The 26,928-nt window shown below is 34.1% G+C and overlaps 2 protein-coding genes across 2 annotated transcripts; one reads left to right on the top strand and one right to left on the bottom strand.

The window, feature by feature from the left end:
• The first annotated feature begins 5,957 nt into the window (after window positions 1–5,957).
• On the top strand, window positions 5,958–6,782 carry LOC111617811. The gene is made up of 4 exons (XM_023359116.1): window positions 5,958–6,133; window positions 6,214–6,360; window positions 6,432–6,467; window positions 6,575–6,782. The coding sequence occupies exons 1-4, from the start codon at window positions 6,040–6,042 to the stop codon at window positions 6,625–6,627; spliced, it is 330 nt and encodes a 109-aa protein (XP_023214884.1). The 5' UTR covers window positions 5,958–6,039; the 3' UTR covers window positions 6,628–6,782.
• Window positions 6,783–8,518: 1,736 nt separating this feature from the next.
• LOC111617812 (putative nuclease HARBI1) lies at window positions 8,519–10,207 on the bottom strand. The gene is made up of 2 exons (XM_023359117.1): window positions 9,771–10,207; window positions 8,519–9,637 (listed from the first exon to the last, which is right to left on the bottom strand). The coding sequence occupies exons 1-2, from the start codon at window positions 10,017–10,019 to the stop codon at window positions 8,696–8,698; spliced, it is 1,191 nt and encodes a 396-aa protein (XP_023214885.1). The 5' UTR covers window positions 10,020–10,207; the 3' UTR covers window positions 8,519–8,695.
• Between the last annotated feature and the right edge of the window lie 16,721 nt (window positions 10,208–26,928).

Genomic DNA, 26,928 nt, shown 5'->3' with positions numbered 1-26,928 from the left:
TTTAGGAACAGGTGTCCACGGAAATTTCGAAAATTTACAACTTTTCGGTCACTCATTGAACTGGAAAAATTTCTGTCTTTATTCCATTAATAATACGAAGAAATCAGTCTCCACTGTACTCGGCTAGAGATGGTTTGGTTAAGCTTTTGTTTAAGTAAAATTTCGGCTCTTTCATCAGGGTTTTGTTTATGTCTCCAATACCCTAATCGCTTAATTATTTAACTACTTCTTAAGTAGAAATAAGTCGAAACCAGTTACTTTGTACTCTGATATTTGTAGTCTCGGGAAAAAGTGGAAAGACAAATTTTTATGACAACGAATACATAAATCGTAAATTTAAGGAAAATAAATTCTAGAGTTTTTTTTCTGTACCTCGTGCATCTCTCTCGTTCATTAAATTTAGTTGTAAATGATGCTATCAAAGTAACGTTTAATTTTTTAACATTATACAAGAATTGTACACGTTTATTTCTACATCCCTTTAGAGATGGGATATATGAAATCGTAATATCACTGGTTTAACATTGAAATCCGTGAGTAATATAAAATCGGAAAAAGGAATAAAAATATCAAATATTTTAATGGATTTTTTTAAAACTCCTGTCAACTATGCAGAACTATCATAAAAACATATCAGTAAATTCTTATCGGTTAGGTTAAGTTATAAATCTACTCGTGATTCAGGTAATCGGGCGAGGGCGGCTAACAGCCCAGAACCGGTCCTGGATAGAATTGGAAGCGTTATATGTGTAGCATTCACCCAAGGACCTAGGCTTCCACCAGCTAAACCAGGTGAGGTTGGTGCTCTGTAAAGCGCATGCGCGAATCTGGCTGGAAGCTGACAATACAGCGCTTCCACTCCGTCACTAATACAGTATTCGAATATACAATAGCAATCTTCTCTTTTTCACGTGTAGTATAGAAATTTGTAATAAGATACATAATGCGGTTATAATAAAATATTGTGCGATTATTTTCATATAGTTAAAATTAATATGTATTTATTTTTTAGAAAATACAAGGAAAGCGGCGCTTCCACCGCTTCTAATGACAGCACGCCACTGCTATAATCTAATAATCTTAATCTTAGCTATCGTTACTTTTTGCCCGAACAACGCTTTTGTTCGCTGAACTTAGCACACTATGCATTTCTTTGGCAGAAGGTTCAATTCAGAATAACGTGCTAATCTTTAATCGTATCAGAGGATAAATGTATCGAAAATTTCAAGCTTATGTGGAAGTGAATAGGGACATTTTGAGCATTTACTTTAAAGATTTTTTCTTAGACTATATTTTTGTTTGACTTTTATATTTAATAGATTGCATGTATAAAACTGTGATACTGTGATATTTATTACTGTATTTGATAATTAAAATAGCCATTCATTGATTCTGTTGGGTATTTAACACCACTTGCATAGCTTTAACAAATGTTTAACAGTTATGTCAGGCTTATCGGTATAGGTATATGTACAGGTTATCGGTTATTCGTGCATCACAAGGCTGCAGCCACCATCAAAATTTTAAGATCCCTTATCTCTTCAGGGAGACTGCGGCGACCCCGAGTTCATAGGACCAAAATTACTTGTATTGACCTCCTTTACCACCCATTTGTTTTGTCGGTCTCACATGACCGACAAAATGAAATGAAAATTAACATTTTGTACATACAGTACTTTCTCCCATCATTTTTAAGAAATCCCTTTTTCCAAACCCATCGTGGGTTCAGTCAAACTCATTCTAGGATTGCCAATGGTGAGGGATGAAACACAACATATCCGGGACAGACAATCCCGAAAAATTGCTGCGGTTTTTCAATCTCCCAGATTCGATCACGAGTCCTCTAGAACTAATGGCTTAACTGTCTCGGGTATCCGATCATCAAAACCTGTAGTTTAGCATTACATAAATTAAACAGTTAGCCTATTAGTTCCGGTTATAATTAAAGTGACTTATCATATCAAGACGAGAAAGAATACAATCATAAATAGCCAAAAATCAGAATATTCCAACGTAGATTTAATTAATATTAGGAATATACAGCATTTCGTGTACTGAGCCCATGAAAGTTAGACATATTGTATTAACATAATAAGTACAATATATAAGTACAATATATAAAATATTGTAAGAAGCACAGTTTACAGACTGAAGTTATTACAAATAATACAATAAACTGTGTATACAATTATTCTATAAATTAAATAAACATTTAGAATGACACAGATATAAACCTTGCCTTTCAAACGTCCCCATAGAAATATATCTACCAGACTTAAATCGGATGATCGCAGTCCTGCCACAAACCTGACGAGACAACCCCCTTTCCTAAATCGACTGGATCTCACCACTATGGAAGAGATCCAGTCGATTTGTCTTGCTTCTCTTTATGGCATTTAATCAATTCTGCTTGAAATAGTAAACGTTTTGAGACCTATTTCGTGTTGTTATAGGCCTATGAATGTGTTGCAGAATTATTTGCATTTTTAAATGGTCGGCCTCGAGTAGGACACCCTTTTTTATGCACAGTCTTTAAGTATGATAATACAGTGCATGATTATATCGTATTAAGGTTGACTGAAAAACGTGCAGAAACATCAATGGACAAAATTGGACATTATTGCACAAAATCAATATTCACAATGATTTATGTGTATTTAATATTTATTTTCCAGACATATGTTGTATAAATTAGTGATGGTGAGAGTGTATCGATACTTTTGTCTCCATACGCTCGATACTTGCGATCGATAATTTTTTACTTCGACTCTGTTGATAATCGATACTTTTTGTGCGATATAGCAGATACGACGATTTCTGCGTTTAACTGAGTAGGAATTGACTAAAATGTTTACTTCATTTGCTCAAAATGTCCCCATTTACTTCCACACAAGCTTGACATTTTCGATACATTGATCCTCTGACACGATTAAAGATTAGCACGAGGAATTGACAAAAATCCAGGAATTGACTAAAATGTTTACTTTTAAACATAGTCGTTCTGCCTCACATAACATACAACACGCTGCATACATATTCTCGCAAGCGGTGTAGTCAGATGCTGAACGACAGTTGTGGGTAAATTTGTTTGAGATCGTAACCTAAAATAGCCAATTGCAATTATTAAATGGTTAAAAAGTTAGCCAAATAATAATGTTTTATATCCTTTATTAACATAATTAAGGTATTTTTTTATGAGAAAAATTAACTGCCAAGAACAGAAGACGTTTATTACATTTTAATTTTTTAACCGATATCGCACTATCGACAGACTTTCTACGATATAATGATACCGATTATCGACCAAAAAATAAACTATCGATAATAGGATTATCGATTGTTAGCGGTCGATATCCACCCCTAGTATATATACGGTTCATAAAAGCTAATTATGAGCGAAATACTAGTATTTCGGATTATTATCGGCTACTTTTTAGAGGGTGCCGTATTATTGGACATTCCGGAATATCGAGTGCCTTCTTCGAGAGAACTTCTGTAAAATAAGTAATTAAAAGCTTTGAAGTAAATCAGTAAATAGCTTTATTTATATCTTTCTTCAACTCTTAAAACAGGTCATATTGGATATAGACGATAAAGAATGAAAAAATGAAACAAAAGTTTTTGTAATTATTATCGGACCAAAGTTGAAGTTTTTTAAAAAAGTCCAGAGACCTTAATTAACTTAATTTAATAAAATGATAAAAAGCTCACAATGCTAATAGAAAAGGAGAACAGTATGATAAATTCATTAAAATTTTTTCAGGAAAGTGATAATTAAATATTTAACATGTACTATACCTATTATAGTTTCAATTAAAAAGGCTGGCGATATTTTACGTTAAAATACACGAAAGAAACTAAAATGACTTCGTATCTCCGTCAAGACTGTTTCTAGTGATTGGACATGACGGATATATAAAGACGTTTAGTTTCTTCCGTATTTATCATGTATACATGTACAGTACAGTATATATAATATTTTAATGAATAAAGATGTGTTCAGCTTTTTACTCAATTTAAAAGATTGCATATACGTTATACGTATAGAAAATTAGAAGTTCCATTAAGCAATTTAATCATGAAGACTTGCCGCATTTATGAAATATTACTCATAATACAGTATTTCATTTCTTCATTCAATAATCGTTCATTTCAAGCTAGAACCCTTATCCTTTTTAAATTACATATACCACTTAGAAAAGTCTGGATTTTGCATGTGAAAGAGCGAAAGATATTGTATCATAACATGTATTGAATGGAATACTTCCTTTTGTAACTATAATGAATATTTCAATTCTATTAATTCAAAACTTCAGAATTTATTCAGTATGCAATGTACTTTGATATCTTATCTGTAGAGTCCAAGATTTTATGTCAAGTAATATGAAAAATTATAACAAAGATGAAAACGGAAACCTTTAATAAAAGGTTTCCGTTTTCATCTTATAATTTACATATTGTGCGATTATTTTCATATTGTAACGTACTTTGAATTACTTAAAATTAATATTTTATTATAACCGCATTATGTATCTTATTACAAGTTTCTACACTACATGTGAGAAACAATGATAAGATTGCTATTTCCAATGGAAGCGCTGTATTGACGAATATGGGTTAGCTTCTATACGGAAAACATTTGAATGGTGTAAAGCAGCCGGATTACAGGTATTCGCGCGCTCACCAACCTCACGCGGTTTAGCTGGTGAATGCTACACCAAAATATCATATAACGCTTCCAATGATTCTATCCATTGGCCATTCGTAGGAAGCTATTGCATTGACTAATTGCATTGTTTTCAGATTTAAAAAGTAAAGAATATTTTATGTTATTTTTATGTACAGTAATACCCCGAACTTACGCGATAGGTGGGACCGAGCGGTAACCGCGTAAGTCGAATTCGCGTAAGTCGGGGTATAATTTCGCATATGAATACATACAAATAATTTTTAATTGGGGCCGGAGACTAAAGAAGACAATAATTTAGAAAAAAATGTTTAATAAAATCTTAGATAATTTTGATTATTACGCCATAATTTTAACATTGTTTCCATCTCAGCGATAATACTGTGACGTTTACGAATGATGCTTGAATTTAAAGATTGAGCATTTTTCACAGCTTCGAGAATTTTTTCTTTGCCTTTTATAATTTTTCTGACCGACAATTCCGGTAGATCAAACTTCTTTGCCAATTCACAAATTTTCATTTTTGTATCGAAGTCTTTAATAATGGGTACGTTCGTAAAGTCAAACGAGTTAAACGCGTTAGTAACGAATCGTTCGAAAAGTCTAATGAAATAGGAATAACGATGACGTAAATCTCGCTTAACTCGTTCGACTTTACGAACATACCCAATGTTAACTTTACATTCCAAAGATAAAGTTTTTCTTTCCTTGTTTGATGCAGAAGAATTAGTTCTACTTCGTTTGGATGACATAGTAGAGTGCGCCACTGGATTATAGACGATCTTACCCGTTTTCACCGGGTGCAAGAATTAGTCCACCTACTTTCGAGATTAATTAGAGAATTTTTAGAAAATATGTTCGATTTCTCGCAAAAACTCGAAAAAACTGCATCTAAAATAGTACAGTGGAATCCGAGTTTAAATAATCCTTAACCGTCCCTCTCCCCCGCCGGAAAGAATTTCGGAAAATCTCTTCTTAGTGTACATTCTCATGGCGTATTCCCGCGTTTCTTTATGCAGCTAGAGTATAGCGAAATGACGTCACTAGCAGTATTGGCCAATTAGAAACCAGGGGCCATATTCTGGTCACTGTCTCTGGTCTCTCGCCTCTTGCAAGCCGGTCGCTGATTGGCTAATCCAAATGATTTGCCAATCAGCGACGAGAGACGAGACCAGAGAGACCTACATATGCCGTACGTTTCTATATTCAACGGTTGACTCAACGGTGAGAAAACGACGTTTCTAAATGGACCGTTGAGTTGTCCGTTGAGATTAGTGACGTCAGCGCTGTTTCATCGTAGAGCTCTACGGATTCAACGACCTTAAACGCTGTTGAGTAGACAACGAACTAATATGGCGGCTTCCATGAAGCAAGTAAACTTTTTGTATAAAAATTGTCGATTCACTCTTGCTGTGGACGATGTAATAGCGGACAGATTATTGAAAGGTAAATATATGATAAAACGTGATTGTAGTATTATATTGTATAATTTGGTCAGCATTGAAATACTAAGCTTTCTTTTTCAGAGGCCAACTATCTCAATGAATTCTTTAAAAATTTAATTGGAACAGATATTTGGCCGTCATTAGGTTTGCCTAATGACTTAAATATTGAAGATATCAAACTTATTGAAGAATTCAAACTTATTGAATCTAATATAGAAAATGATACAGGTAAAAATTTTTTTTTCGAATAATACTTACGTGAATTACTTTAGTTATTAATTTTTGTATTACATTAACAGGAAAGAAGGACCAAAATTATTCAACGAAGAAAAGAGGTAAGCATATGATTTAGCATCTGTCTTCCAGCAAATGAACATGTCATAAAATCAGAAATAATTTTAGTTTAGCTATTCTTGACATTTTTTTATTTCCAATTTTACAGATGTATGGACAGATGCCATTATTAAGTTACTAATTTCAGAGACTGGCACTTGAGGAGCAATTTGGAAAGCCAGGAAACAAAAAAAAAATTATGGATGAAAATACACAGTATAATGGCGTCACAAGGGTATAATTTAACTGCTGAAGACTGTGATATAAAATGGAGAAATTTAATAGCAACATATAGGAAAAACAAAGACAGTGCTAGAAAGAATGGCGAAGGTTGCATCACCTGGCCATATTTTCAACTATTAGATGAAAAATATGGTTACAAAACCAACATATCACCTCCAGCAGAAACACTATTATCTTCTCTTCCTAGCCCTATCTACTCCCAACCTTCACCTATTGACACATCGAATTCTTCCGAAAACTCTACCTTTGCAACTACTTCTAGTCACAATTCTTCCTCATCCTCTCCAATCCCTCACCAAAGTGATACTCCACATTCAAAAAAACCAAAACTGTCAAAAGAAGAACCTCCAGCATGGTTTCAAAACTATGTTGAAAATAAGAAAAAAGAAGATAAAGAAAAAGAAGAAAGAGAAGAAAGACGTTGGAGAGAATTTGAAAAGATGGAAAAAGAAAAACTTAAAGTTATGAAGCAATTATTAGAAATATTAAAAAAATAACTGAAATGCTTTTATGTAGGGGAGATCGGGGCAAGATCGGCATGTTAAGCTTTACTTAAATTTTGTGTAATAAATACTGCTGTAAACTGAAAAAAAAGCTTTGCATATTGTCTATTGGAATGTTACCTTACTATAGAACTGGTTAAAATCAGTTTGGAAATAAAAATAATTAAAATAATTACAACTTTACAAGAAGAGAGAAATTGACGAAGTTGCCCCGGGTATAGGGGCAAGATCGGCAACTTCTCTCTTTTTGTAAAGTTGTAATTATTTTAATTATTTTTATTAAAGTTGCCCCTGGTATAGGGGCAACAGTAATGGGGCAAGATAGGCACGTATATAAAATTATGTTATTAACAATGTATAAGTTGGAATTCACTATTAAAACAAAGAAATACAAATCCAACACCCATTTAATATTATTACAACGAAATGCAAGTTCAAAGACATATATACATGAATAACAAATGCAAACATGTTTTCATTTATCATCTGTTTGATTTTTATCCTTTGCTTCTAATGTGGCTTTATGTTGCCGATCTTACCCCGCTAGTCATGATTTCGAAACATTAAGTACAACCCTGAGAACAGAATGCCAAGCCACGATCTGGCCACGTGAATAAGTTGAAGTTACATCCTTCTAACAGGAAAAGTAACTTTCGTTATCATGGAATTATAACAAAACCTGCCAATTCAATATAAATGGAAAAAAAATATTATATGGAATTGAACGAAAATGAAAATTTGCTTGATAATTCAACTACGCTTGTTGGAGAACAATAAAAACACTACACTCAACAAGCCACTAATAAAACTCAACTGCCTAACCTATAACCAAAGTCTCCTTTTAATTTGTTTTTAAAAAAAAGCGCTTGACAAACTTGCCCCGCATGCCGAAGTTGCCCCGATCTCCCCTACATATTTTTATACTAAATAAATATATATATCGTTTATAACTATAATTTTGGTGTATTCTTTAATTTGTGGATTATCTAGAAAGAAACTTTAGATGGAAGTTTTAGGGATGTTTCAGCACATTCAATTTCTTAGTTATTATTACTGGTTCTTGGTATATATGTATATTTTTAAGTTTGTGCATTAAATATAAGACGAAGCGTGTTTTACTAACATTGCAAAGGCTCATGGACAATATCTTTTAATAAAACACTTTTCTGTAGCTTCAATAATTTCAATAGTATAGAGATAAACATTTACTCTATATCAACTATGCTTAATACAATCTAAAAGATTTATATTGTAATGTTTGTAAATCACAATTCATAAGAAGTTACCAATTATGTATACTAATAAATATTTTATTAATGTAGTGTTTATCTGTTTGACAAACTTGGGCAAGTAGACAAAAATTACAATTTCATTACTTTTACTCTCATTATATAAGAGTAAGTTTTATTACATTACATTACAGAAATCTACATGTTAATTATATATAACAATTTTAATAAGAGAAATTTGTTTGTTAAATTACGTTAACAATTTGCCAGTAAAAATAATCTATTAGCAATGTGTTCTCTTTTTTTTACTCCATCAACTCTATTCACTTCTGTTCTTTGAGAAAAATTTACAGGGACAGTTGTATTCCAAGATGATGCAGAAACATTATCAAACACATCTAAATATTCATCATTCTCTAAAATACATAAATTATGCAGAATACACGCTGTTACAATAACTTGGGGGATTCGATCAACTCTAAACATAAACAAATGGTTTAGTCTTCTAAATCGCCCAAATAATTGTCCAAATGCTTGTTCAATGACGACCCTACTCGAACTTAAAATTTGATTAAAAAGTTTCTCTTTCCTTGTCAAATGACCATTGTCTTTATAGGGTATCATCATACTTGAAGAAAGTGGATAAGCTCCATCTCCAAGGAGATGGGCCCCTTCTGGAATCATAGGGTTTTTTTCTAGGGCTTCACATAGTGGTGAGTTGCTCCAAACTCTGCAATCGTGTGAAGATCCTGGCCACCCTGCAAACACATCTGTAAACAATAATTTAGAATCACATACTGCTTGAAGAATTACAGATGTATACTGCTTTCTATTAAAATATGCGTTTTTTGATGCTTTTGGGGCTGATATTGATATATGTGATCCATCTATACATCCAATTACATCTGGAAAGCTTATATCTCGTAAGGTCTCAAAGTTCCTTATGGTGCTTTTAGCTTTTTCACCTTTGGGCCAAACAATAATTTTAGATCTTAACGAAGACACGGTTTTAATAAAATATACAAATTCTCTATAGGCATGTCCTCTGCTTATTCCAAATCTGTCCGCAACGCCACGAAACGACTCCTGATTGCCTAACAACCATAGAGACATCAATACAACTGTTTGTAGTGATGTTTCTCTTAGTCCTGTTCGACCAGGGCCAGTCCTTTGTTCAGGAAGCTGTTCCATTAACCTCTAAAATAAAATATCATATTATAGTATAACACAATTATTTATTTTTAAACATTAATAAAAAGCTAAAAAAGCCGAATAAAGCAATTTTTCTGTAGATAGTTACTACAGCTAACAATTCTTAGCAGAGACTTACTTCGACAGTGCTTCTAGAAAGACGAAAATGAGACTTAAAGTCCATGTCGTTGTATCTGGGAACGATATTTTCGACATAGCCTTCTATTTTGGCTTTTTTCGATTTTTCCACTGCAGCAGCATACAGAAATGGAATATCTTCATTATCTTTTTTAGATTTAAAAAACATCTCGTAACCCCCTCTACTCTCAGAAATACTATTTAATAAAACAGTCATAATCGCCACCTTCTCGTTAGTTAAGTCTGCCATCTTGAAAAGCGACCTCTCAACACTACTCTCAACGAAAGCGTTTCTTTTTTCTACAAAACGTGACGTCAGATCGTTCAACGGAGGGACTCAACGAAAAATTCACTGTTGAGTCAACCGTTGAATATAGAAACGTACGGATGTATAAATTTACTTTGGTATTATTTTAAATTTTAAATAACTTGTTGATAAATTTTAAAATATACTATGCCGAAGCCGATGAGAAGGGAGGGAAGCTGAAGAATTTTTTCGGCCCTCCGAAGGATAAACTTCGGAGCTCGTATTGGTTCTTACCCTTATTAAATGAATGTTATTTTTATTAATAGAATATAATTCTTTAAGATTGCTTTTTATTAATAAAGAAATATTCTACATTTATCATTTGTTCCAAAAAAAAAAAAAGACTAAACGATCCGCTCAAGAGGCAAAAGCGGCCTGCTCTATACAATCTCTAGACAGCTCTGCTCATGATACTGTGTAGTTCTGTTGTTTATATCTCGCACGAACTGTATCAGTTTTGCATAATTATATACTACAGAAAAATATATTTATTATTAAATTTCGTCGTTAATTTATGTATAAAAATTAGGAAGTTTGTTTGTTTATTCGCTCTGCACCTCTAGGCCGTTCGACCAATTGCTACGAAACTCGGCAGTTACGTTAACATACTTCTAATTTACATAATGTCGTACAGTACATTTCACTCCAAAATAGCGATTGAATTTATATTAGTGTTGCAACGAATAGTATATTCGGCCTCAGGTCGAATACGGAATATTCGGCCAGGAGCGTAGCCGAATAGCCGAATATTCGGCCAAACTATTCGGCTTGATTAACGCACGTACGAAAATTGGCACGCAAACCGCATTATGGCAAGGACCTGCTCTCCATTGGCCCACTGTCACTACGCTTCGTCAATCGCGTTAATTCTTGACAATTGTAGCGGACAATGAGCGTCATGGCAGTATGTGATAAATGATTATATCAAATGTGAATAACAATGAAATGACCTACACGTGTAAATAACGGAAAAAGAACAGAGAAAGACCGCGAAGTGAAAATGTGAAAATAAATATGACATTGAGTTGATAGCATAATCGAACAAGTCGAAGCAACTTATTGGCGCGAAATTTGCGGCCGTCAATGCTAAACAAGCATTGTCATAGACTTCGGAAAGCTATATGCTTGTAATGAAAGTCACTTAGCGTGCACGGGCGAAAGCCTGGGACCGTTCGGGCTATCAAGCTGTCTCGAATCTGTGAAATCATAACTGTGACATATACCTATCTGTCTCTTTTCTCCGTTATCACCAGGCTATGAGTCACGTAATTGTAAAATGGAAAAACTACGTCGGAAAAGTGACGAATCGAAAGTATCGTGAGTGCGTATTATGATGTATGCATAGGTATACGTGGACTAGAGAGATAGCGGAAAGAGAAAGGAAAGAGCAAAGACGAGCTCTTAAAAAAGGATAGACAGGGTCAGACACTCAGATGTGTGTGACGATTCTCGAACGAATAGGTGTGTACGTGTGCTGATATTTGTAAGTATAAATTGTAAATACATGTGACTAATATTATTATTTTTTATTATGTGGATGTTATAAGTTACAAATAAATATAAACAAACAACATTAACCCGATAACATTAAATCTAAATACCAAAATGATTAATTTACTGTGTTTTTGTTATTTCTTACTCCCGTTTTTAGGTATCCTATTTTTCGCTATTCGGCCGAATAGCGAAAAATAGGCCGAATACCGAATAGTAACCGAATATTCGTTACATCACTAATTTCTATACATTAATTAATTTCTGTCTATATTCGATTAGCTGTCTGTAGCGCTATCTATTGGCAAAATAATTTAAAAAATGATTTAAAAAGAATATAGTTTCTAAAAATGTATATTATATTCATTTAATTTAATTACTGCAAAAATAATATAGTGCGAAATAGATGCGCTGTATCATTACTGTGATAGATAGCATATAGCACTTGCCTGCGAGGAATCGGAAGTGTTACCCTTTAAGTAATTAATTTTTCATATCTAACGACTCGGGTTTTTTCATTTCTGAACAGTACTTTCTTAATTCTAATAAGCGCTCTCCAGTAGCCGAGTGGGTAGAACCCAAGGTCTTAGATTATCAGGTTGCCTCATAGAGAAGAAACGCTTCTCATTGGTTGCTTATTTGACGTCACTCNATTCCAAAATTTCCTTCCCTTGCTTACAGTAGTGAAGCAGTAGCTAGGCCTCGGCTCGACTACGAATGACGTATATCCGGAATCTGGCAGGAAGTGGCTAAATCGGCTGTATGAGGCAACCTTATAAATCTAAGACCTTGGGTAGAACCACCGAACACTGGTAATCGGTCGTGGGTTGGCTCATAGCCAACTGTCTGGCCATGTGAAGTTTTCCGGGGTTTCTTTACGTTAGTAACATCTAAATAGGGGCCATCTTCACATAAAAGTCTTTCCGGGATCATCTTTCTTGGCAAATCGCTTTCGTGTCGCGTTGCCTTAACTAAATAAACCAAACTAATTCTATTAACTTTTCTATAAACGGATATTTACGTGAACGCACTTCCCACGCATTTTGTACAATCTGTTGCAAAAATATAAACACTTTATTAACACATAAAAGCAATTATTCTCGCATTTTTATAAGATTATTTTATTTAGTTATATGAAATCTTTCGGACGTTAAGGTTAGCGAGTTCGATCATATGCAGAGCAATCACAACTTATTTAACACGGATCACTTTTCAAATATTAAATTAATAGTAGAACAGTATTAATTAGTAATTGTTGACCATCTTCTCTACCGGGAGGAGGTCAACGACTACTTTTGATCGAATTACTTCAACCTCCTTCCGCAAAGGTCCCTTCTTTCTTTGGACGAGCGTTATGGTGGCATTCGAATAACAAAATAACATGATATAAAGTTATCAGCCAGCACAAAATATGTTTTAAGTGGTTTTCGAGAGTGCCGAGTTTAAATATTTGGTCCATTTTATGCGAAATTTAATTCGTTGGCAGACTACAGTTTGATATTCGGCTGTAAATCGCACAGTTTCTTAGCGATAACATCAGAAAAAATTAAAACATTTAATATATTGTATTTCCGATTTCTGTCTAGTTGATGAATGAAATTGTGCCGTTTCGTACCATCCGAGTATCGCGAAAAAGCATGACAATACTAGGCTTAAATAACAAACTTTATATGGTAACCGTTTTAATATTTGTTTTATCATAGTATTTGATTTATATAACTACGAAGGTTATCTTACGTTAGGGTTTATCACACCGAGTGACCAATCTAACGCATTTTAAAAATTCTTTTTTCCTCTACTGTATACAATTTAAAGAATTTTTATATAATATAATATAATGTAATAGAAGGGTTAGAAGTACGAAGTAATTTAATAAACTTAATGTTATTTTTTGCCCGGGCAACGTTAGGCTTACCTGCTAGAATATACTGTATATGTACTGTACAGTATATATGTATAAACTTATATATATAATCATAATTATATATACAGGTCGATTATATAAATAAAACAAATTTTTAAAATGAACCTTGATCCAAGTGAGCCAAGGTTGTTGGCACCAAGCCAACTATAGATAAGCGTTACTGGCAAAGTATAGAAATGTCACGCAAATCCGGAATTATGAGGTTTAAGGTACTCTTTAGAGTGGCAATTTTTTAAAATCTACTTATCATTTTTATGATAAATAAATAAATTCTATTGTGTTATTTTTAATATTTTCCAAACGATTTTTCTTTAATTAGAAATAATAAAAACGTGATTTAATTTAGAGTAATGAAGTGGGCGTGTTGCCTGGTAAATCGACTTAAATACAATGGATAAACAAACAAATGACATACAAGTCCTCACCGTCATTTCGTTATATATTCATGAGGAAAGAGACTAATGCATTTGCAAATGAGAATAAGAATAATTCCAATAATATAATATTACCCGAATTTTTTTCTTAAAATACAAATTGCATTTACTATAGTTCCATCTTTTTTCAATAACGTAAACCTGTGTTTAATTAACGACACCTAAGCCACCATTTAATGTCAAAGTGAATAAACATGTCATCATATTCACATTCGCCATTCTAAATTTCGCACAGCCCACTCTATACTTGGCTGGAATTGCTTATTTTTGATTTTGTACTGCTTATCATTTTTTCCTTTCCAAATACTTATTCTTTGTTACTCATCTACAGTGATGAGGATTTAGCCTTCCTTTCCAAACAACTCACTACATCCGTCTTTATTTGCAGATTCTCGAAATTGGGTAAATATTTATCTTACATGTTTTCATTAATCTTTCTTATAGTAGCGCGTTATCGTATGGGCAAAAAGGGCAATTGTATGGAGCACCAAACAAACCTTTTATAAACTCATTATTGTAATAAGAATATCGAATTAAAATTGATGCCATGTCAGAGGACTCTAGATTGCAGGTGCAGCGCAGAACTTAAAGAAAGTTATATGACGTCTTACGTAAATATACTGGTATATTAAAATATTTCATTAATGTACTAACATTATCTTAATTTATTCAGGCTATACACATCAATAAGTAAAATTCAAAACCGTCAACGCAAAATAACCTCTTATGAGACTGATGATGGCTGCCATCTTGTTTGCTAGCGTGTCTAGCACCGAAAAAGAGGCTTGAAGTTTGCCTACAAATGCAATGTGATATCATATAGCCTATAATTATGGTTGTCATAATTGCCAAGCATTGATACGGGACATTTATTTAAGTAGGGGAGATCGGGGCAACTTCGGCATGCGGGGCAAGTTTGTCAAGCGCTTTTTTTAAAAAACAAATTAAAAGGAGACTTTGGTTATAGGTTAGGCAGTTGAGTTTTATTGGTATCTTGTTGAGTATAGTGTTTTTATTGTTCTCCAACAAGCGTAGTTGAATTATCAAGCAAATTTTCATTTTCGTTCAATTCCATATAATATTTTTTTTCCATTTATATTGAATTGGCAGGTTTTGTTATAATTCCATGATAACGAAAGTTACTTTTCCTGTTAGAAGGATGTAACTTCAACTTATTCACGTGGCCAGATCGTGGCTTGGCATTCTGTTCTCAGGGTTGTACTTAATGTTTCGAAATCATGACTAGCGGGGTAAGATCGGCAACATAAAGCCACATTAGAAGCAAAGGATAAAAATCAAACAGATGATAAATGAAAACATGTTTGCATTTGTTATTCATGTATATATGTCTTTGAACTTGCATTTCGTTGTAATAATATTAAATGGGTGTTGGATTTGTATTTCTTTGTTTTAATAGTGAATTCCAACTTATACATTGTTAATAACATAATTTTATATACGTGCCTATCTTGCCCCATTACTGTTGCCCCTATACCAGGGGCAACTTTAATAAAAATAATTAAAATAATTACAACTTTACAAAAAGAGAGAAGTTGCCGATCTTGCCCCTATACCCGGGGCAACTTCGTCAATTTCTCTCTTCTTGTAAAGTTGTAATTATTTTAATTATTTTTATTTCCAAACTGATTTTAACCAGTTCTATAGTAAGGTAACATTCCAATAGACAATATGCAAAGCTTTTTTTTCAGTTTACAGCAATATTTATTACACAAAATTTAAGTAAAGCTTAACATGCCGATCTTGCCCCGATCTCCCCTACTAAATAAATAAAACATGAAAAAAGTGGGTAGATAATGGTTTATTTTACTCTGATAAAAAATCAGTAAAGTTTAAGCAATCTAATAAAATGAATACGTAGAATAATAAAAAATATGCAAGGCTAATACTTTTTATTCCAGTTATATTTTTAAGTTGATTTTTACTTTCTTAATTATGTCATTTTCTTCTTTCACATAATTATAAAATTGGGTGCAAGTCATTTTAAAATTATAATGACAAATCAAAATTGCTTCAATTGTCTCCACTGACAACCTGTTTCTTTCGTTTGACCATTGAGTTGACATTAGGAAAAATATTCTCTCAACATTTGCATTGTGGGCTGGAATGACAAATACGTATTCGCATAGCTTTATTAGACATGAATTCTGATCAATGCTTTGTATTTGCAAAACTTCAGCCATTTCTCTTCCATACTCATTTTCATAGTTGCTTCGCAGTTTTGGTTAGTATTATTTTTCTCAAAATAATCTTTTAGATCTACAAACTGGCTGAATAGAATCTCAGTGTTGCCAAGATCGATGTTTCTTACTTGTAAATTTGCAATAGTACAAGTACGTTCTATTTCTTCCCATTCAAAAACTTGGTTAAGAAAACGGGACAAAAACGGAACAAATAGTAATACAGGACTGAGTAGTGAAATACGGTGACAGTCCGGTATATACAAGACGTATGGCATCCCTATATATATAGTATAATATAGCACAGTGGAGCCTCGAAAACTCCGCCTAATGTGGACCGAAGGGTGGCCGAGTTTGTGAAAATGCCCGGTTATCGGGAATGGGGTTATAAAAAAATAAGTATGAGTGTTTCCTCAGAAAATACTGTACTGAACTTGTATGTATTGTTTACTTGAGAATACAACAGAGAATAAACTGCCAAAATATCCTTAAACAAAGGAAAAGTATGTCTTTTATGAAGGCATAGAGCCTTTACTACATGAAAATGAAAATTAATGAATACACTGTGTACAGTAATTTACCTGCTAAGACAGATCTCAAAAAATACTTTATGAGGCATAAAGCTGTCTATAATGAAAATTAATTAAGGGTTTTTTTGCCCTGCCAGGGTGTGGCCGAGTTATCCGAGGTGCCGAGTTTTCGAGGCTCTACTGTATTATATATATAGCCTAATAAGCTTTTAATATTTAATTTTATTTAAGTACCTTTAAATATGAAATTTAGGATGCCATTTATATTACGTGAATGTCAATTAACACGGTGTTTATTAATTAATTTGGATTAAATTCAACTGGCGCGGAAACCGTACCGAAAAACAAAAATTGTATTTTTTTCGCATGCCCATTGAAATCTAATTTAAATAGCAACGTCATCGATGATTCGTGTCGTGAGTGTAATGACGCGGGCGATGTGGGTGCCACTAACTTATGAATCAGTAGTCATGTCATTAATTGTCGGCCCGTCGACTTTCTTTAACATAGGATGTACAGAGCTGACCATCTGTGGGGGCTCTTGCCGTGTAGCTTGTTCAGCAACTGGTGCAATTATGAGTTCGAAATTCTGTTAGTGAACAAATTTGTTCGAAAAGTGAGCCGTTCGAAAACCGAGGTTTGATTGTAACTCATAACTTATAAATCATACTTCATAAGTCTTAACCATATTGATGAGACTCGTCTCTAAAATCGCGCTGCTGTTAACGGCTGCAGGAGTACTGTACTGTACAGTACATGTCAGAGTTGCGATTTGGCACAGAGTATGTGGTGCCCAAATCATGCGCACATAAAATAAATCAGACTTGTAGGTAGTCGGGGGACAAAGAAACGGGTCAAAAGAAAGTACGAAATGCTGATAAATCCCACACTCGCGCTGTTTCTACAAACAGGCGCGAGTGTGAGATTTGCGCATGCGTTGCTCGCACTCTCCGAGATACAGTCCTCCCAAAAAATGGCTTCTCCGTTTTACTTGTTATATATATTTTACCAATATTTACAAAATAAATAAATTAAATTAAATATCCGCCAAATCGTAAGCTTGCTAAGCGTACAAAAATTCTTAAGTTTCTGTCGTCCAAATGACTGTCGCTCAATTAACTGTTGTCCAACTGTTGTGTACCCAAACTAATAAACAAAACATAAGCACTATCTACTGTATTAAATTTTAACACGTCTTATTATAGTTTAATTTAGGCTTTAAGCAACTGTGGTACGGTTCATACGAACAACGATTCAGCTTACAGCAAACGTTGTATATTATTTTAAATTTTAAAATGACTGGTCCCGATTCGATAGTGAGCTATCATGAAGCGGTTCATTCGGCCCGTCACAATGTATATTTTGTAACGTTTAATTTGAAAATTACTGATTCCTATATTCATTTATAATTTTTCCTATATAAATAACTGATATAATTAGGCTGCAATTTGAAAAAGTTGTAGACATAAATTACTTGTTTGTCCGTTTTTCCTTTATCTCGGAAGTTAGAGAGATAAATGTCGAGACCAGATATGGAAAGATTAGGGGCAGGAGCTCCCGATTAACTATATACGAACTTCTGATTTGCATTAATCGTCTCGTTATTTCAATTCAAAAATTTTCCCCTAAAAGAAGTTAGATAGATGACCAGCATTACTATATTGCTAACAGAAAAAGTGATGTACAGGGGCAAGCCGCTACTAATTTGAGGTGGAAAACACGTATTTTAAATTAAATAAATTAAAAACATGATTAAAAATTGCAGCCCGGCATTGTGACGATGTCACAATAAAATAATTGCTCGTAGTACTACTTTCCATTTATATTACAGAATTTAAAAAATTATCATCGCTTCAAAGCAACGAACACATTAAGAATATAACTTTTATAAGTTCTGTACATTTCTTAGTTGATCACAATATTCAGTCTTTAGTACGGTCGAACCTCGGGTTACGAACAAAATTTTGAACGCCTTATTTGTTCCGGTTGCCGTACGATAACTCGATTTCCGAACAAGTTATTCGGCAGGCCGGCTCCCCGATAGTAAACTTCCTCTACTTCCTATGTTGAAGAAAGTCGACGGTTCAACCAATCAAAGGCAGGACTACCGATTCAGAAGTTAGTGATGCCAAGATCGCCTCGTGTCAATAGACGTCGTGACTGATTTAATTTAATTTATTACCAATGAAAGACTGATACTTTTGAAATATTTTATAGCTTACATTAGTTCTTAAACGAGAAAAAGATTTAGATTAAAAAAAAATACTTTTTTACTCTGTCTACACGAATTGACAACGAGAGTTGTATTAATTAACAATAGGACTAAAGATACGTTTTGTAGTTTGTCTCGCTGGATCACTTCGAAAATACCAATGTTCAATGCTTTTATCCATTCAGGCACTGGTGGGCTGGTATCATTTCGTACAATAGTCGAGTGTACTGGAGCACACCTTTATCTGACATGGGACCCGAGTACTCAAATCCAAGGCTTGTTGATATAGTTACGTAATTCATATGACATTGGGTACAGGATTGATAAATATTTAACAGAAGTTGAATCACAAACTACATTCTCTGTCTGCCCGGGTGCAATGATCAGGCCTGGAGGTGCCACCATCCTGATCACAGCAAGCCTTGGAGCCAAGTAAGTATTATCATTTAATACATCAATCAGCACGAATTTCAATTGAAGATTCTACGGTTTATTCAGTTTCATTGCAGCACATCCTTACAAACACCCCTTAAGAGAGCATTCACAATTGAAACCATTATCTAATTTGTTTATCGTGTCCATTCATTTACATATAATGCGTCATCACTGTAAACAACACCGTTACATAACACATATCCAAAATGAAACCCCTAGATTCTCCTGGGAAGTGGAAACGCTAATTGATGATCTCGGGGCCGGCTAAAGGTCTTATAAACTAGATATAAAGCCAGCGGTTCCTTTTGGAATCTTTTAACAGAAATCGCATCTTTCTAAAGTGCCTACTGCATATTTTAATCTATTGACACGTAAACGTTGAAATTCGATGTATTTTTGAAAAAGTTATGACCAGTCTTTACGGACTTTACGAAAGAAAGAATACACTTATATGGTACTTCGATGTATTAGAATTTTGTAACTTTTTACGTAATTTAAAAAGAGAAATTTTAACTACTCTTGTTGTACTATTTCTCTAATGAGTAAGAAAGAACTCTAGGCGACCATATTATTAATTAACTAATACCTGTAGTGCAACAGGTGACATCTAACACTATCCATCACTTCCTACTTTTTACTAACCAAGCGTGCCTCTTCCTCCAAGAGTGCGGACGTATCTTAAGAGCACAAAGAAAGGAAACGATATATGAGTCAGGACTTCTCCAGTCGGGCAATGAGAGAAAAAAGAACGAAGAACAAGGGAAAATCGGACTTTCTTTTTCGTGAGGATTCAACTATATCATTTCATGGATTGAATCTGTGTCTTGTCCCACAGTGCTAGATTTTTTAATGATAAAATATAGAATAATTCAAAAATCTTCAATACATAGACAAAAGGCTCATTTTATTATGCAATCATTAATAAATCGCAGAATATAATATATATGAATGCAATTTAACTAAATGCTTTCCACCCACTCGTGACCAACACATGCTATATATGCAGTGCCAGCCCGAAGCAAGTTTTAGGATGGAGCGAGATCCTATTATGGCGCCTCCCTTGGTTTCCCCTAATTTATACCCTTTAATTTTCTTTACCACTGAGGCGCCTACTAGGACTTAGCGCCTGGAGCGGCTGCTCCATTCGCCCTATGGTAGGGCCGGCTCTGTCTCCAACGTTATTCTTCGATTAGAAATGGCAAATACGATTTGAAATAAACGTTCTATAAGGAACTTGGTGAAAAAAGTTCTATTTTTAATTCAAATCTGAAATAGATCATTTGTATGTTTATTTATTAACTAGCAGACCCCGCCACGCCTTGTTGTGGCTCAAAATGTATCTATTAAAAATGTATAACACTTCCCCCGTGGGAGAAAATTTTTCGAAAAATTTTTTCTTAGTGTACATTCTGTTGACATACCTTATTAAAACGCAATCAAAAACGCAAAAACACGCATCTAAAATAGTATAATAGAAGCCAAGTTTTTCACAGTAAGCCTTAATCTTGTCCCTCCCCCGCGGGGGGAATATCGAAAAATCCCTTCTTAGTGTACATTCTGTTGACGTACCCTATTAAAACGCAATCAAAAACGCAAAAAACCGCATCTAAAATAGTATAAATAGAAGCAGAATTCTTTACGGTAACCTTCCCCGTAAGGCTTACCGTAAAGAACTGTCCATCCCCCATGTTTAACGGAATAATATACAGCCTATGTCCACCCTGAAGTTCCATTCTAAATATTGGTGAAAGAATTTTTGAAATTGGATGAGTAGTTTCGGAGATTACCTGCTGCATACAAACTAACATACATACATACATACAAACATTACCTCTTTATAATATTAGTATAGATTTCTTCTGAATATTTCACCCAAAAAAATTTGTTAATGGGCCAACTTATATACAGTTTCGATACAAATTTTATTATTTTATTTTTTATTTGTATTGTTTGTTATTCATTTCGTATTTTAGAAATTCTTTGTTTTAATTTCAAATGTTTTCGGGTGCGGCCTATAACACTGTTGATTATTCCGTTTTATATGAATTCCATGTTGTACGAGTCACTTAGATTTTACAAATTCGGGAGCCATTCACAGCCCGGCACACGTAATTGTAAAATCTAAGTGACTCGTACAACATGGAATTCATATAAAACGGAATAATAACAGTGTTATAGGGGGTCGACTGTAGTTATCATATTTTATTTTTAAAAGCTTTATATTTTAACAGATTTAATTAAAATTAATTGTTAACATAGCATCTTCAACCAAAATTTTAAATGTTGCCAGGAAAGTTCAGCAACTGCTTGCTGTTTTTTTATTGTGACATCCTCACAATGCCGGGTTGCAATTTTTAATTTATTTAATTTAAAATATATGCTCTCCACTTCAAATTAGTAGTGGCTTGCCCCTGTACATTATACTTTTCCTTAGACGACGAGCACGACTCTATTGTTAATCTAACTCCTTTTAGGAGAAATTTTTGAATTGGAATAACGATTTCCGGTTTTCATCGGAAGTTCATATACAGTTAATCGGAGCTTCCTACCCTCAAGAATTCCACATCTGGTCTCGATTTTCATCTAACTAACTCCGTTCTCGAGATTAAGGACGGACGACAATGGGAATTTATGGATCTACAATTTTTTCAAATTGCAGCACAATGAAGACTTTTGCATTTTAAAGAATAATTTTGATGAATTATGTTAGACACATGCAAAGCACAATTAAATGCACAATTGCACACATCTTCGTACGCTCATTCTCGAATTTATTAAATTTTAATTATTAATATTATTAATTTATCACTTACTGTGACCTAAGTCAAATTACGTTTTATCTAGTAATAGATACATATAATAAAAATATGATTCAAGTGAAAGCGACGCTTCTCTCTACGATATGAACTAATGAAACGGAATCGTAAAAATTAGTTTGGTCTTACAAAAACCAACGACATATAACTAGTAAACCCCGAACGGAGTCGCCATTTTTGAAGCGAATTGAACGCGCGCCCGCCATGACACTTGAAGGCAGAAAGCTGCACATCTGTAGGAAATACCGTATACAGATAGGACTGTTCATCACATAAATACACAATTTTGCATGACTAATTTGAAGAACTAATAAATAATAAACGAAATAGTCAAAATGCTCTGAAAAATTTCTTTAAATTTATACAGTTTATGTATTTTATTATATTTATTTCAAAATTTCTTGTACGTTTCGTTTCTATTTATGGTATCTATAATTGATAAAGTGATAAAGGTTTTAAGAGGGGGTCGAATTTTGTTGGAAGTCCGAAGAGGGAAAAAGTAAAAATTTCTCGGAGTTTCTCCGCGTTTGTAACGCCTAAATAGGGACCAGTTTCCCTTAAAAAGACCTCCCGGAAGGCATCCTCCCTAGGCAAATGGCCCAAGTGTTGTGTTGCCATAAATAAAACAAAGCAAACCCACGACAAAGGAGGAGCACACGTCCCAATGTACGGGCGCCACTGGCTCGGATGTCTATTTTCTCTTGCTTAAAGTCATTTTAAATAATTTACGTTTTACAAACTATTTTTTATATTTCAGATTTAAATTAAAAATAGAACTTTTTTCACGAAGTTCTTTATAAAACGTTCATTTCAAACCGTATTTGCCATTTTTAATGGAAGAATAACGTTGGAGATATCAGATTGTCAATTTGAAATGCTTCTATTTTCTGCAACGGAAACATTAGAACACGACAAATATTTAATGATTTAGTGATGACTTAATATTAAGTCATCACTAAGCACATTGATTAAAAAAAACATTATTGACAAGACTATGTCTTGATTATAAAATCGTACTGCCATTTTTTATTACCAGCACATGTCAAGAGTTGCAATTTGGCACAGAGTATTAGTTGCCAAAATCATGCGCGCATAAAAAAACCAGACTTATAGGTCAAAATAAAATACAAAATGGAGACACTCTACAACACAGGAAAATCGAAGTCAGGTGGTGAGAATACCACCCACAGTCGTTCTAGGAAGTGGACTCTGATCCTAGGACTGAACACGTGGTATTTTCTTTGTTAAATAAAATTTATAATCTAATTTTCTAAAATTGAGAATGCTTCAAATATGACATTAAAACAAGGATTTATGTCCTTACAAGTAGGTTTTTTTTAACATTAACTAGTACAGTAGAGTCCCGAAAACTCGGCCTAATGTGGACCAAAGAGTGGCCGAGTTTGTGAAAATGCCGGGTTATCGGGAATGGGGTTCTTTCTTTCTTTCTTTCTTCTCTAATATGGAGATTCTGGCTGGTCACCTTTTCTCCGACGGGAATGGGGTTAAAAAAGAATAAGTAGAGTGTTTTCTCAGAAAATACTGTATTGTTTGCCTGAGAATACAACAGAGAATAAACTGCCCAAATATCCTTAAACAAAGGAGAAGTACCTGTACCTACTTTATGAAGTCATAGAGCCTTTACTACATGAAAATGAAAATTAATGAATACACAGTGTACAGTAATTTACCTGATAAGACAGACCTCAGAAAAATACTTTGAGGCATAAAGCTGTCTAAAATGAAAATTAACTGGGGTTTTTTTCGCCGTTAGGTGTGGCCAAGTTATCCGGACTGCCGGGTTATCGAGTGCCGAGTTTTCGGGACTCTACTGTATAATAAAATCGTGGGACCAATAAAAATTTGACGTTATATTAAGGTCGTCGTTCTCATCCGATGACGTTATAATCCCGTTAAACTGTATATTGTTTGTGCAAAATAAAATAATTTCGGACGATACGATAGCCACGATTATTCTTTAAAAATAGGGGAAATTTTCGTTACTCATCGACAAAAATTCAACCCGGGCCGACACGCAACGGAGAGAAATTTCGAAATTGGATAGATTAATTTCATCGAAAATACATCGTGGCCGGCGAAGTTTGAACGATCGGGCCCAAAAGCAGCGATACCAAAGAAGATTGGAGAATGAGAACGAGACCCACCTTGAGCTTCAAAGTGCTTCCACTTAGTAGTGAGTCTCTGAGACATAGTCTTGTCCCAAGTACGGTTTTACCGTTTTACTTGTTTTTTAAATAAAACAAGAAATCGAACATTTTAAAATAATAATTCGGAAACTTTTTATCTGAAATTTCATATTTATATTAATTTAATTAAAAAATTTTTGACGCTAACGTATATTAAATTAGAGTATATATTAAACGATGCAATTAAACTACTCTTCTTATTAAAGGGTAGTTTAATTAGTAGTTTGAATTTTAATTTTCATGAAATAACTAACTTTAAATTACCTAATCGAAGGCAGAGAATTAGAAGCATTCGAATGGACAGTTGGAATTCGAACATATCTTCATTCGCTAGCAACGAGTAAAAGAGTCATGAGCGAGGGATCCGAGAAAAAAAGAGATTTTTCTGAAGAAAAGTCTGTCGATCTTCCCAAGATCAAGAAAATGAAATCGAACAGAAGCGAGAAGGGAGTTTGCATTTGCATCAAACAGATGAAGGGCCAGAAAAAAAGAAATTCCAAGAAGAAAAGACGAATGAAGTCGAAACGCTCCCGAAGTCGCAATCCTAAGAGGAGGAAAAGGGTGTCGAAGAGAAAGAAATCCTCGAGGAAAAAAAGGAAGATTTGTTAAATCCAGCGGTTAAATAGGAATTCGTTGCTACCAGAAAGGCTCCGATAGCCGATTTATCGGCAACCCAACGGTTCTTTTCAGAGCCATTTTTCTTGTTAGAGTAGTTTAATTGCATCGTTTAAAATATACTCTAATTTAATATACGTTAACATCAAAAATTTAAAAATTAAATTAATATAAATATGAAATTTCAGATAAGAAGTTTTCGAATTATTATTTTAAAACGTTTGATTTCTTGTTCTATTTATTTTTTTAATATAATTTTGTTTTTTAATCAATGTGCTTGGTGATGATTTAATATTAAATATTTGTCGTGTTCTAATATTTTCCTTTGCAGAAGATAGAAGCATTTCAAATTGATAATCTGGTATCCCCAACCAGTGCTGGCCCGAGGCAAGTTTTAGGATGGAGCGAGATCCTATTATGGTGCCCCCCTTGGTTGCCCCTAATTTATACCCTTTAATTTTCTTTACCACTGAGGCGCCTACTAGGACTTAGCGCCTGGAGCGGCTGCTCCATTCGCCCTATGGTAGGGCCGGCTCTGTATATATGCAGTGGCGTAGCGTGGGTGTCAGCCGCCCGGGGCGGAGGAAAAATTCGCCCCCCTTATTTAGGTATCTCAATTTAAAAGACTAAAATTCAGTTTTGTCACAGAATAAGTAATGAAAAATTCCATGCTAGTGTTGCCACCTTTTTAAAATCTCCTACTCGGACGGTAGGTGAGGTTTGTTCCAACAGGAGTTCCTGACGCATGCGTACGTCATTTTGCAATGCGAAGAATAATGTGCAGTGCATGCCGGTTCTAAATCAGTTACAGTTAGCTACTACGGAGACTTGGGTGGGAGTAACATAAGTAACGTAGATGACCTAGCTCTATTGGATAATGGAGGTGTACAAGCAGTCGACCAGTCGACTGCTTGTACACCTCCTAGAGCAGTGTACCAGTCGACCCCCCTATAAGATATAGATACGTTCCAATTTATTAGGAATCCGATTTCTTACAAGTCGTTCCAATCACAGCCTGACACATGTCAAGTTTACGGACTACGGCTGATTGAAAGGTTTTCTTCCATAAAATTAATTGATTCTACACTAATTCGACTCAACATTTCCAAAATACGTATATTTTTTCGTAGTTTTATAGGAATCGTAATTATAGGGACCGTAATTATAGGGGGGTCGACTGTATATGGATACGAATGTATCGTACAAGCAAAAAAAAAGGTCGACAGGTCGCGCACGACATCCCCGGATAAAATTAATAGTTCACCCGGACAATGAGTCGATTCCCGGACTATCCGGATGGTAACACTATTTCGTGCTCATTTCAATCGGTCCGAATCGTAGGTGCGACAGAAATATGAAATAAAATGGTTCAAATTTTTACAAGATATTATTATTATTTATTGTGAAATTTTGCCGCCCCCTAAAAGGTGCATCCCCTGCCGCCCCTACTACGCTACGCCACTGTATATATGCCACACAAGTGTTCCCTTCTTTGGTTGGGTTTTTAATGAAGACTTTTAAATCACTTTGTACTTTAACAAATAAAAGCTTTTCTCTTAATACGCTACAAATAAAATTAAATGAATAATTTCTAAACGTTTTATAAACTTGGACCGAATGGCTCACCGCTCGTGATAAGATCGGGATTACACACACAATATATTGACAATAGAAAGCATGCTTTCGTTTATATAATAATATTACAAGTAGTGTTTTATTGAATATTTTAAACTATTATAGACTATTTTCGAGATTTAATTTCTTTTAATACGTTACATCATTTAGAAACATTGTTTAATTACAGATTTCTTAAATGTTTGTATTGCTTATTTAGGGGGGGACCGGGGCAAGATCGGCATGTTAAGCTTTACTTAAATTTTGTGTAATAAATACTGCTGTAAACTGAAAAAAAAGCTTTGCATATTGTCTATTGGAATGTTACCTTACTATAGAACTGGTTAAAATCAGTTTGGAAATAAAAATAATTAAA

Source organism: Centruroides sculpturatus, unplaced genomic scaffold (genome assembly GCF_000671375.1).
Source record: "Centruroides sculpturatus isolate CEXI.00-Female unplaced genomic scaffold, Cexi_2.0 scaffold1291, whole genome shotgun sequence".
Classification (NCBI taxonomy): domain Eukaryota; kingdom Metazoa; phylum Arthropoda; class Arachnida; order Scorpiones; family Buthidae; genus Centruroides; species Centruroides sculpturatus.
This window is presented reverse-complemented; position numbering and strand designations above follow the sequence as displayed.